This window comes from Schistocerca nitens, chromosome 1 (assembly GCF_023898315.1).
Source record: "Schistocerca nitens isolate TAMUIC-IGC-003100 chromosome 1, iqSchNite1.1, whole genome shotgun sequence".
Lineage (NCBI taxonomy): Eukaryota > Metazoa > Arthropoda > Insecta > Orthoptera > Acrididae > Schistocerca > Schistocerca nitens.
In genome coordinates this window covers 874,244,289-874,258,153 of record NC_064614.1, presented here as the reverse complement: position 1 = coordinate 874,258,153, position 13,865 = coordinate 874,244,289, and the positions used below count along the sequence as shown (strand labels likewise).

Genomic DNA, 13,865 nt, shown 5'->3' with positions numbered 1-13,865 from the left:
GCAGTAGCCCCTTGCCCAGCTTGCATTTATCGCGAATCTCTTCCCCAGCGCGAAGTCCCAAGCGGATGGAGAAAAGCGCAGGTGATTCCAATATATAAGAATGGCAAAAGAAGAGACCCTCAAAACTACAGACCAATATCCCTAACATCGGTTTGCTGCAGAATCTTTGAACACATTCTCAGTTCGAATATAATAAGTTTTCTTGAGAGCGAGAATCTTCTGTACATGAACCAGCATGATTTCAGAAAGCCTCTCTCGTACGAAGCTCAGCTTCTCGTTTTCGCACGTGATATACTGGGAAATATGGACGAAGGGCAGCTGGCACATTTCATGTTTCAAAATTTCCGGAAAGCGTTTGACACTGTGCCTCATTGCAGGCTGTTAAAGAAGGTACAAGCATATGGAACAGTTCACAGATACATCATTGGCTCAAAGACTTCTGTCTTCTGTTATTGAGAACTGCTCGAGTGTTTAGGATCCACAGCAGGTCAGATTGAAGGAAGACATCGAAGCAGTTCAGAGCCGGGCTGCTAGGTTTGTTTTTCGTAGGTTTGAACAACACGCACGTGTTATGGGCATGCGTCAGGAACTAAAATACAAATATCTGGAGAGAAGGTGATATTATTCTCGAGGAACACTACTGAGAAAATTTAGAGAACCGAGATTTGAAGCTGACTGTACAACGATTCTACTACCTACAACATACACGGTGGTTAAGGACCACAAAGATACGATGCGATAAATTAGGGCACATGTGGAGGTATATAGACAGTCGGTTTTCCCTCGCTCTATTTGAGGGTGGGACAGGAAAGGAAAAGACTAGTAGTGGTAGTGGTACGGGTACTCTCCGCCGTGGAGTATCTACGTAGATGAAGATGTAGATGTAGATACCTCATGCACATAAAATGTACAATTAGTAAGTACTAGGGTATGTCGATATTTCAGTTCTTCAGTCCTGTGCTACAGTACACAGTAATAGCGAAACGGAAATTTGAAGCTGTCAGCTAATAGGAATAGAAGTCAGCATTTTCTTATTCTGTACTTGTACAGTTTCTTCCTTTGATATATTAGGAATAATGTCATCACAGAGCATTCATTCTATTCGTTCACCGGTTTCCGAGGCAGAGATCACAGATAATATTTGTGAGGTATTGTATGATGGGACTGTATGATGGGAAGAGGGAAATGGGGGTGAGGAGACGGAGAGAAAACATTATAATCCTGTTGTTTGCAAGTCACAAAGACTAATTAAAATTTAGACTTAATGTTTCCTCAGGATGATTAAACATGCCAGCAACGACGTCAGTGTTTGGGTTCACAGTAGTCATAAAAATTCTTATTGAAGAAATATCCCGTCAAATGAGCTGGATTATATGAAGTAAGATTCGATATCTCCAGTGCCTCCTCAAACGGCTTAATTAAAACTTCGAATTTTTTTTTGAATTCTCTTTGACAATCAGTTATCTGCTATGGAGACAATGGAAAGCCCGAGGCGGTTTAATAATGAGTCCCACCTCCAGCCCTTTTTATTTCTTTATTACTCAAAGTGGAATACAGTATAGAAAATAGTTATACTAAGGAAGGAAGGAAGGAAGAAAGATTAGAGTTTGATGTCCGGTCGACAGCGCAGTCATTAGAGACGGAGCAGAGGCTCGCATTAGGTAAGGACGGGGACGGAAGTAGGACAAACTTTATTGTCTGTAATATAACATACAGTCACCATTGATTTTTATTTTACAATTTCCATGACCAACTTTAGCCCATATAAACAGATACTCATCGGCATTTAGTTTCTTCTTCCTTCTAGTACTCAACACAAATGGCATACTGGGAACAAGTGTACCATATGGAACTTTTGCTAAGAGTCCTGTTGTCTCTGCTTTACTCCATGTCTTCCATGTAAGAATATTTGCATGTGGGAAAGCTTCAAGGCCACCATAATCACAATGATTGCCCCATACTACAGCAAGTGTGAGCCATGTACTACCTCCAAACACGGCTTGTACATCACATGTAAAGTTCAAACGGAGTCCACGAAATACGTTTGGACCTCCAATTAATTGTTGTTTATTGAACTGTCCAGAAAGATCAATGTCTATCGCCTTCAAAGCACGATAGACAGGAACGCTGCGCCGCCAGCGACGACGGTAACCACGTCGCCGAGGCATTGCTGTGGCACGTTAATACAGGTAAACGTAGCAAGCCAACGCCCAGCGAGACACCCAGGGCAATTGCGTCCGCACTCCCCGGCGTTCGCAGAGCGAATGACGCTCCGTGCTGCGGCTCAGCTGCAGCCAGCAGTCCTTATCGTGACGTCAACGTCACGTAGCCTGTGGCGCGCGATTCATAACGCCTGGGCAACACGCTCCCTAGTATTACTAGGAGCGTGCTGCTCAAAAAATCACTTCCTGCTGCTTGCGCAACACTCTGATAAGGCGCACTGGCGCCAGACTGGCGCGCATGGACCGGACGTTGACGTCACGATAAGGACTGCTGGCTGCAGCTGAGCCGCAGCACGGAGCGTCATTCGCTCTGCGAACGTCGGGGAGACCGGACGCATAGCCCTGGGTGTCTCGCTGGGCGTTGGCTTGCTACGTTTACCTGTATTAACGTGCCACAGCAATGCCTCGGCGACGTGGTTACCGTCGTCGCTGGCGGCGCAGCGTTCCTGTCTATCGTGCTTTGAAGGCGACAGACATTGATCTTTCTGGACAGTTCAATAAACAACAATTAATTGGCGGTCCAAACGTATTTCGTGGACTCCGTTTGAACTTTACATGTGATGTACAAGCCGTGTTTGGAGGTAGTACATGGCTCACACTTGCTGTAGTATGGGGCAATCATTGTGATTATGGTGGCCTTGAAGCTTTCCCACATGCAAATATTCTTACATGGAAGACATGGAGTATAGCAGAGACAACAGGACTCTTAGCAAAAGTTCCATATGGTGCACTTTATGATTACCACTCTGTTTTGTATTAATGCATTAATCTCTCCTAGAATTTTCAGTCTCTCTGTATTCCATGTACTTCTGTTCCTGAATAGCAAACATCAGAGCAAAAAAGTGCATTGTGAACACCACACCCATAGATCCTACTCTCCTAATGCACTTTCTTTCTAAATTTCCTCGCACAATTGCTTTTCTTTTACCGCTTTCTATAATCTTTTGATTTACGACTTACCAGGGTAGTAACTGTAACTGAATCGAATATAATTTTAGATGTATACATTGAACTCGAGGAATTTCTAAGAATGGAAGTCTAAAATTAAGAAAATGAGCAAAGAAGATTGGTATCAGCCAGAACCAAAACGCAGCAGACGAACTACCAGTCAGTACGATTGATTACTGTGTCACAGCACCAATAAGTCGAATATCGCTCAAATGTTTCTCATACTCTACTCGTAAATATTTAGACAGTACTTTTCATTTTACTGCCGCCCATTCAGACGAAATATTGTAGGAACTTGAAAGGGTCAGGTACCTGCTTCTGCACACGTAGTCTGAGGCCAAACGGTGAGCCATGTCCTACACCCTGGCCATGTTCCATTTAAATTTAGAGTAGGGCTAACTAACTCTTTAACTCTCACTTTCTCCTCCAAAGATCTACTGGAAAAGTCTCTCTTTAGCAGGTCATCAACAGAATTCTCCATGTTGCTTCCACATTAATTTACATTCCCTTTCAAAGGAAAACACTGACGTGGTGTTGTGAGCAGTGCAGTACTCTTAGTACCAGCATGGATGACGTCGCACTAGAACATGGCAGTCGAAAACCAACAGATGCGTCTCTTCCCCGAGTTGACAGTAGTTGACTGACGATTATTGCAGTACTTGACACTGGTTTCTAGTTATCGGGAAGAGAGCACTGCAAAACGTGTATTTGTCCATTTTATTGGCATGCCAGAATGCATTCGAAAAGAAATGGCGTAATTTTACTACGGTATTTACAGTGTGCTATGGTACATTAGCACATGATTACCGGCCGCCACGGCTCATCACCCACTTGTGGAATGCCGTTTGATATCATAGCAGAAGCCATTTGGTTGTCATCCGTGACAGCCTTACAGCACAGCAGTACACGGGCGATATCTATGCCTCATTTTGTTGCCCATCGTAGCAAGCCATCCTGCGATGACATTTCAGCAAGATAAAGCCAGCCTGCACGTGGCGAGAGTTTCTACTGGTTGTCCTTCTGATTGGCAATACCACTTTGCAAGCAAGGTCGCCAGATCACATCCAGTTGACACCGTTCATAGGATTATGGATAGCGCCCTTCAGCCTGCAAGGGTTTTGACGATATAACCCGCCAAGTGGACAGAATTTGGTACGATATGCTGCAGGAGAATATCCCACAATTGCTTGCATATGCGCAAGAGGTGAACCAATGTATTATTTTTGAATTCTTTCTGTTTAGTAAATTATCCAGTTTTTCTGAAAATTTTATCTTTTGTTTGTCACCTCTTCTAATTTCCGTCCCATTGGGATAAATCGTTCGTGCAGAGCCTTTTTTTTTTTGTCGCACACTGTGCTTCATCATCGACAATCTTGAAATAACCATCCTGACTCACGATCATGGCGGTCTGAATGAGTAATGATAAAAATCATTGCAGAGCCATCTCTGGCCTCTGTGCCATGCTGGGCCGTTGGTGCCCTTGTAAGGTGGCAGAATAAATAAAGGTCAAATTCGCACATAAGAGTTTTGTACATCGTAACAGGAAGGTGAATACGACGCCTAACTTACTTCGGCAGTAATGAGCAGAGTTGCCTATAAGTAGTTAATGCAAAAGGGATGACACTCAATTAACACTATTAACAGACCGCTCCTATATATTATGCATGTCAATGAGCAGAAGGTGAAACAAGCAGCCAGAGGAAACGTTTTGTGTGGAAGCAGGCGTGGGCAGAAGCAGAGGTCGCACCATGGGAGGCACCACGAAAACCTCTTACGGGGCGTCTCGCGGCGGGAGTCAGCGACCGGACAGGTGACGCATACCAGAGAGTAAGTAAAAGGCCACCAGGAGCAGGACAGAAAGAAGCTTTAGGAAACTGCATTCCTGAATTCCTTATGGAGATGAACAAAACCAGTGACGCAGTTGATGACGTGAACAGTGAGCGGTACACATGTGACGTACGCACGTAACTTTTAGGTGTCTGGAGCGGGCACAAAGCATCCGATTGGCGGAAACGAACTAGGAAAGAGTAAAGTGCCGAGATTTCGACGCAGTTTAGTGGTAGAGGCCTTGTGATTGGCAGAGAGAGTTTCCACAAAAATAAGAGGAACGCTCCTATTGGTCGTAGAAAGCAATGATGTGGAGAATGAAAGAACCCAGGTGGGGAGACAATTCGGCTACGAGAAAGACTAGAGCGAAATTTTCGAGGACCCATGCAGACGACAGCTCATTGTAGCTAAGGTAAATACCGTGAGCAGAGGTGTAAACTTGTTGGTTGACCAGCTTGCATCCACTGTAAACTCGAGCGACCTTGGGTAATCTTTTGCTCAACTTGTCACAAAACTAACCATCCTCCGGAGACTTGATTGTCATCCTAAATAGCACCGAACTTTGAACTAGAATCTGATGGTTTATCGTAGTACTGGCCAACATCATGACAATAGTTGTAAAAATAAGTTTGTAAAGAAACTTCTAGTTAAAATTTACCATTGTTGTGTTACGATTATTTCACTTTCTGAGGACGAGATGCATTCGTTTGACAACTGTCGTAACATTGTCACATTGTAAACTGTGTAAACGCGTGTATTTCTATGATAAGATTGCAACATTAAACCAAAAATATTTACAGCTTACACAGTTATTGTTCTGTCCTCAAAACTTTTACACCCTCGGCACCTTGAATCACTTAAAAGTAGGCGACTCTTCATACCACAATATATGGCTCCAGTCAATGTTGTTTGGTCTGCTGCGAAGTACCATACTACGAACATCCTTCGCATACAAGTCCCCTTCGCAGTATTCTCACGGAAACTGGATAAAGTTGACCGGCATTGACTGACAGCAGCCATTCTTGTTGGGTTTGATACCGATTGTCATTTACGAGGTGTGACACTCGTCTCTAGCCACTGTTGGCTAAGATGTATGTGATCACTAGCTGTTACCTGCAGCTGTGGCCGCATAATATTAAGATGTAATGAAGTGTGCGTTATTGGCTGGGAGACACTGCTCAGGATTTTCCCTTTCTTGATGCAAGTATTTTTATTTGACACCTGTTCGGTGAATTGTATGTTGATGGCAATAAGGGCAACACACACACACACACACACACACACACACACACACACACACACACAGTTGTTGTTCTGCCCTCAAAACTTTTACACCCTCGACACACACTCGAGCAGAAGATCCGACCTGGCCCCTCGATCAAGGGTCGCAATGGAGACCACAAGACCGCCAGCTGTGGATGCATACCAGCAGTTTTGTTGCGATGAGCGATGCTGACGGTGTAAAAATAAAATATGAGCTTTCTAAAATTATAAAATAGCTTGAAATTGTCGAAGAATGAAACTAAATAATTCGTATTTCGGTAAAGCGCGAATTTTGTAACTTTTGTACGTGCAACAGTTTCAGCTGCACTCACACGTCTGCCTGTTACCTCCAGCTGCGCTCGCGTGTAATAAGGGAATGCAGCCTTAATAAAAGCCTCCCACGTTTTACAAGTAAATGCACGGCATCTCTCTGTTCGTCGTGCAGTATTGGAAGCGATGCCATGTTAAGAGTTGTCAAGCGTCTCAGAAACTATACGACATGAGTGATGCTCAGCAGCTAAAATGCGATGGGCTTGTGGTTGGTATTACTATTGAAGTATGGATTAAACAGGTTGAGCATTGTATAAGCCGTGTATTCCTTACGTTTAATCATACTATACAGAACATATCAAACAATAAAAGCATATTCATAAATATGATGAAGTTCAAAAGTCAAAGAGTAAATAGCTTTTCCAAACAATCACTATTGTCCCATATTTCGAGTTATATTTTCCATATCCATAATTACCTTGTACTACACACTTTCTAAAGCAGCCTGTGTTCTTCCTCGGCGTTCACACTATCTCCAAACCAAATACCATCAAAATCGGTTGATCAGTGTAGCCGCGAAAGCGTAACAGACAGAGCTACTTTCGCATTTATGATATTAGTATGGTTTGTTCTTGCACTCTGTTATGTGACTGCATGTGGTATACCCTTACTTGTAAATACGTTGGAGGTCATGCGTTGATAAACCAACAAACTGGTCTGTTTGCATCAGGCGTTGCCATGGCTACGTGGATCACGTTTGATGAACATGGCTACAAGGAAGGGTATACCACCTGTATGCACATAACACAGAGCACGAACAGTGCCCGTATGCAGACCCTAAGCGACATGGGCCGGGGACGAGTGTCACACCTTGCCAGTTGTGACATAGTAAGCTGGAACAACACCACTTGCGATGATTAGAGCCTTCATGATTAACAGTTTTTCTCAGTAATTATGCTAATTATCGTACTGTAATGTGTACTAAACACATGTGACATATACCTGAAGACTTGAAAAGCTGAATCAGACTTTGCTACACCTGAATTTATTACTCAGTAATTTACTTTCATTGCACTAAGTCCAACACTATAATAAGTTTCCACTTAAGGCATGTTAATCAGAAAATATTGGAACTAAACTCTCTAATATCATACGAATTTGCCAACATCATATGAGCTAATATACGTCGGTAAAAGTAGTAGGGCCATTCATTATAAACACTTGCAGCCCAACTTCACAGTTATTTTATTCTGCGTGAGACTAGATAACTTCTGCGATGATTAACGCTGAAAATTCTGCATTGTCATAATTTCTATTGACGATTTTACCTTTGGGCCTGTTAGGTTCTGACTTTCAGCACTGTACTTTTGCAGCTCTACTTTTTCCTGAATCAGATGACACCCCTTACTAATGAATAAGTGAACAATTAAGATTATGAATAATTTACGATTATGTAAAATAATTACTATTCGTGAGCCGGATATTCTTAGCACCGATGCATACAGTGAGTCCAGAAACTTTTCTGAATTCGTAAGTCGTCACATTCTTTGTAACACAAATATTACTTACACTTATAATCCATCCAGGACACTGTATTTTATGTAATCGCTTCTTAAATGATTGTATAATTTTGCGAAATAACAATTTGCTGATATGGCAATTTTTGAACAGTCGGATGTCACTCAAAGTGAGAAAGCCAGCGCCCATCCCCGGACGAGTTAACAAACATGTAACGCCTATACTCCCGTTCTCTGTTCAGGCTACAGCTATCCGCAGTTTGTTAACGGACATACGTACACCTACACCCGCGAAAATTACATTTCGTTGGCGTACAATAATTTGCAGTGAGTTCGCTAACTAAAGTTAATGAATATTTTGGGTGAATTGTACTGTGGTCGTTAGGCGACATGGATTGTCAATGACGGGCGAATGAAGTATCGTTGGATGTGGTGGCTTTCAGTTAACGAGTGAACTAAGTGAGCCATTTCATTGTAGTTTCATCCGATTGATTTCTACAATGCTATGACGTTTTGTGCAAATATGAACAGTGTTTTGTGCCACATTTAATTCAGTGACTTGTCGTTACTGTCACTGAGTACCGGACAGTGCCTCAGTAATGTGTGTTTTAATAGTTTTGGACTTCGTTTAATGTTTCTACCATTGTACCTTTTAGTAACTCGTTTAATGTTTCTACCATTGTTCCTTTTAATAGCTCTGGTGCACCGACATGATAGTAAGCGCTAGTAATCCCATGACGGCAAAAGACTGGTCATCGTCCAAACAATATAATCTCGAAGCTAATAAAATGTGTGGAACAGTGCAACTTAAATTGTGATCTTAAGTACATTTTATCTGAGCAAGAACCACCAAACATTCAGTAAGATTTTAAGGTTCAAAACAACAAACCGACGTCCTACTAAGGAGGCGACGGAGATTGCAGGAAATCATGATGGTGCTTTACACAGTGGCAATCTGTACAACATCTGACACGAATGGCTGCTGTCAGTCAATGTAAGAACAACCACAAGAGCTTCTTCCTACATTCTGTCACATCACGGTATTGTTCGAACCTACAGCATTGATTCCGTACAATCGACTGTCACATACATTCCTCTCCGCTGCCACGCCAATTCTACGCCGTTTACAGTGCTAATGCGACCAGCGTTCTCTTTTAATGAGGTCACCAGTACTTTGTCTGGTGAGCTTACGGTAGCCAGTAGATCAGCTGAATGAGCTCGGTGCAAGGGGCGTAATGCGACACATAATTTTCTGTAAGTAGGTTCGTTTTATTCAAGATTTCAATGCACCATAATATTCCCCAATCTTTTCGCTGCAAAAGCCTATTTTTGAATACCATCTCCGTTCAATGTGACGGTCTTACGCCACGTTATTGGGACGGCCTGCATGCCCTCATTATACCACTCTACTGGTCGACGTCGGAGCCAACGTCTTCCTGCATCCGTAACCTTCTCGTCATCCATGTACTGTCCGCCCCCGGTAACTGAGTGGTCAGCTCGACAGAATGTCAATCCTAAGGGCCCCGGTTCGATTCCCGGCTGGATCGGACATTTTCTCCGCTCAGGGACTGGGTGTTGTGTTGTCCTAATCATCCTCATTTCATCCCCATCGACGCGCAAGTCGCCGAAGTGGCGTCAAATCGAAAGACTTGCACCAGGCGAACGGTCTACCCGACGGGAGGCCCTAGCCACACCACGTTATTATTATCCGTGTAGTGCTTCCTGCTGAGTGCGTCCTTTATTGAGCCCAACAGACGGGAGTGAGATGCGGGGTGTATGGTGAGTGAGGATGAATAGTCCAATGAAGCTATGTGAGCTCCTCTTGGGTGCTGAGACTTGTGTGTGAGGCCTTAGGTTCCCACGGAGGAGAATACGTTTGTTTGCATTTTCCTGGCAGCGAACGCCCTGAAGTCGTTTGTTCATTTTCCTGATGATAGCGCAATACATTCTTCGGATGAGAGGTGGTGTGACTCCAGTCCATCCACTGCCATTTTGTTTTCTAGTTGGAAGTGATGAACCCATGTTTCATCACCTTGTAACGATAATCGACAAAAATTGTCAATTTTTGCCTCCTAAAGCGTAAGCAGTTCCGCACAGACGGTTCTTCGTTGCTCTTTTTAGACCTCTGTTAGCCTGCGAGGAATCCAGCGGGCACCTACATTTGAGTACACCGACTGGTCGAGGAGTGTGTCAGCACTACAAACAGAGACATCCAGCTATGGAGCGAGGTATTTGTGATCCGTAGGTCACGTCGAGTGAGAGTGTCAACACGATGCAACACAGCAGGAATCACACTGTGCGGGGCCGGCCGACACGGAGGACAGGTTTATGCGACCTCCTCGCGATGACAGACTCCTCGCCCAACGACTCATCGTACTTTTGTTCCGTAGGCACTCTGCAAGCGCCTATGCGTATCTGCAATGTTCTGGAATTCGCCAGAAGAAATTCAATGAGTGGTCTCTGCTTGGAACAACAACTGTTACAGACCTCATTTATAGACTACCTATAGAGTCGCCACGTATCGGAACTTCATGAAACTACACTACTGGCCATTAAAATTACTGCACCACGAAGATGACGTGCTACAGACGCGAAATTTAACCGACAGGAAGAAGATGCTTTGATATGCAAATGATTACCTTTCAGAGCATTCACACAAGGTTGGCGCCGCTGGCGACACCTAAAACGTGCTGACATGAGGAAAGTTTCCAACCGATTTCTCATACACAAACAGCAGTTGACCGGCGTTGCCTGGTGAAACGTTGTTCTGATGCCTCGTGTAAGGAGGGGAAATGCGTACCATTACGTTTCCGACTTTAAAGGTCGGATTGTAGCCTATCGCGATTGCGGTTTATCGTATCGCGACATTGCTGCTCGTGTTGGTCGACATCCAATGACTATTAGCAGAATATGGAATCGGTGGGTTCAGGAGAGTGATACGGAACGCCGTGCTGGATTCCAACGGCCTCGTATCACTAGCAGTCGAGGTGACAGGCATCTTATCCGCATGGCTGTAACGGATCGTGCAGCCACGTCTCGTTCCCTGAGTCAACAGATGGGGACGTTTGCAAGACAACAACCATCTGCACGAACAGTTCGACGACGTTTGCAGCAGCATGGACTATCAGCTCGGAGACCATGGCTGCGGTTACCCTTGACGCTGCATCACGGACAGGAGCGCCTGCGATGGTGTACTCAGCGACGGACCTCGGTGCACAAATGGCAAAACGTCATTTTTTCGGATGAATCCAGGTTCTGTTTACAGCATCATGACGGTCGCATCCGTCTTTGGAGACATCACGGTGAACGGACATTGGAAGCGTGTATTCGTCATCGCCATACTGGCGTATCACCCGGCGTGATGGTATGGGGTGCCATTGGTTACACGTCTCGGTCACTTCTTGTTCGCACTGACGGCACTTTGAACAGTGGACATTACATTTCAGATTTGTTACGACCCGTGGATCTACCCTTCATTCGATCCCTGAGTAACCTTATATTTCAGCGGGATAATGCACGACCGCATGTTGCAGGTCCTGTACGGGCCTTTCTGGATACAGATAATGTTCGACTGCTGTCGTGGCCAGCACATTCTACAGATCTTTCACGAATTGAAAACGTCGGGTCAATGGTGAGCGAGCAACTGGGTCGTCAAAATACGCCAGTCACTACTCTTGATGAACTGTGGTATCGTGTTGAAGCTGCATGGGCAGCTGTACCTGCACACGCTATCCAAGCTCTGTTTGACTCAATGCCCAGGCGTATCAAGGCCGTTATTATGGCCAGATGTGGTTGTTCTGGGTACTGATTTCAAAGGATCTATGCACCCAAATTGCGTGAAAATGTAATCACATGTCAGTTCTAGTATAATATATTTGTCCAATGAATACCCCTTTATCATCTGCATTTCTTCTTGGTGTATCAATTTTAATGGCCAGTAGTGTATGAAACTATAAGGGTTGACGTGGGAATTTTCCATGATGTCCGACAACATATTCCGCATTTCTTCAACAAAATTGGCCGAGGAAAAAATGTGTTGCATAACTTACTGAACAGCTCTCGTGTGGTCTAGTCACTGGTGCCTATTCTAATTTTTGCCTGTGTGCTTTCTAAGCACCTAGTTCCGAAGATACTTGTTTGCTACCGACATGGTCTCTCTGTACTGTTTCTACTTTAGCGCTATGGGGTGACTAGTGAGATATATTGTGGCCGAGCGTACCTGAGCACGCGCTGCGTGCGGTCGTACTCGGCGACCTGGTCCTTGATGTGCACCTTGTGCGAGTGGCGCTGGCTCACGGCGATGAGCGCGTGCCGGCCGCTGGGCACGGGCCGCTGCTCCACGCGGTAGTAGCAGGTGGCGTTGCGCGGGTACACGCCCGGGTAGTTGGGCGACTGCACGCGGCAGGCGCGCGCGTCGCAGCGCTCCAGCACGCGGTCGCAGTACGAGCCGGGCACCAGGTCGCCGCGCCACGCGGGCACGCCCGCGTTACCGCTGCCACTGGCGCCACTGCTGCTGCTGTTGCCGTACCGCACGCTGGCCTCACCCGCCCGCAGCAGCTTGTACGACAACTTGAAGTCGAAGTTGTAGCCGATACCCTGTTGGCAGGAAGTGACGTGTACCATACACAGGCCATGGATCAAGGCAGCCAGGAGGATTCAGTGCAAGGTGATTGGAAAAGAGAGAAAAGGTTTCACATGTGTACAAGGTGCGACAATAAACTAATGAGACTGATTTTCTTTGCAAGGTATGGCAACCCTGCAGACTTGCGTAGGCGCAATATCTTTGACCTTGCTGCTTCTAGCCTAAGCGGCACATCGATGCAACTGCTAAGTCGTGAGTTGTGCTGTAATAAGCTAACATGTCTTTGTGTCTCTCGTCACGGAGATGGAACCGCATAATATTCCGCAACGGTATGCCATTTCTTTTTGTGTTAAATTGGGTGAAAACGCAACGACAACTTATGGTAAGCTTCAGAAAGCTTTTGGAGAGGAGGTTATGTCAAGAGCTCAAGTTTTTCGTTGGCATTAAATGTTTAGTGGAGGCAGAACGAATGTTGAAGATGAAGACCGCAGTTCAAATGGTTCAAATGGGTCTGAGCACTATGGAACTTAACTTCTGAGGTCATCAGTCCCCTAGAACTTAGAACTACTTAAACCTAACTAACCTAAGGACATCACACACACCCATGCCCGAGGCAGGATTCGAACCTGCTAGCGTAGCGGTCGCGCAGTTCTAGACTGTAGCGCCTAGAACCGCTCGGCGACTCCGGCCGGCAAGATCGCAGTGGCAGGCCACCAACCTCATGGACGGGTGTCAACTTGGCCAGGGTGCGTGAACTCGTACGATCTGATCGAAAATTATCTGTGAAAATGATTGCAGAAGAACTGAACATCAATAGAGAAACGGTTCATCTAATAATAACTGAAGATCTTAGTATGAGAAAGATTTGGGCAAAAATGGTCCCTAAAAATCTCACACCACAACAGCGAGAAACACGGGAAAATGTGACAGCCGATCTGTGAGAGCAAACGGAAATCAATCAAGAGTTGCTGAGCCATGTTATCGCTGGTGATGAAAGTTTTTTCAGTACGATCCAGAGACAAAACGCCGAAGTTCGCAATGGTGCTCAAAGGCATCACCCAGACCAAAAAAAGCTCGAATGTCAAAGTCAGAAGTGAAATGCATGCTTCTGTACTTTTTTGATACCAAGGGTATCGTTCATAAAGAGTGGGTGCCTCCTGGACAAACAGTTAACCAATATTACTACAAAGAAATTTCAGAAAGACTTCGTAAAAGAGTTCTTCGTGTCCGTGCCAA

General features: G+C 44.9%; 1 protein-coding gene across 1 annotated transcript in view; it reads right to left on the bottom strand.

Annotated features, from left to right (window-relative positions):
- The window catches only part of LOC126210217 (uncharacterized), a 196,635-nt gene that overhangs the window by 61,079 nt on the left and 121,691 nt on the right, over positions 1-13,865 (bottom strand). Inside the window, exon 4 of the mRNA XM_049939435.1 lies at positions 12,267-12,643. Within this exon, the coding sequence (XP_049795392.1) occupies positions 12,267-12,643 (377 nt within the window). The remainder of the gene's footprint in view (positions 1-12,266; positions 12,644-13,865) is intronic.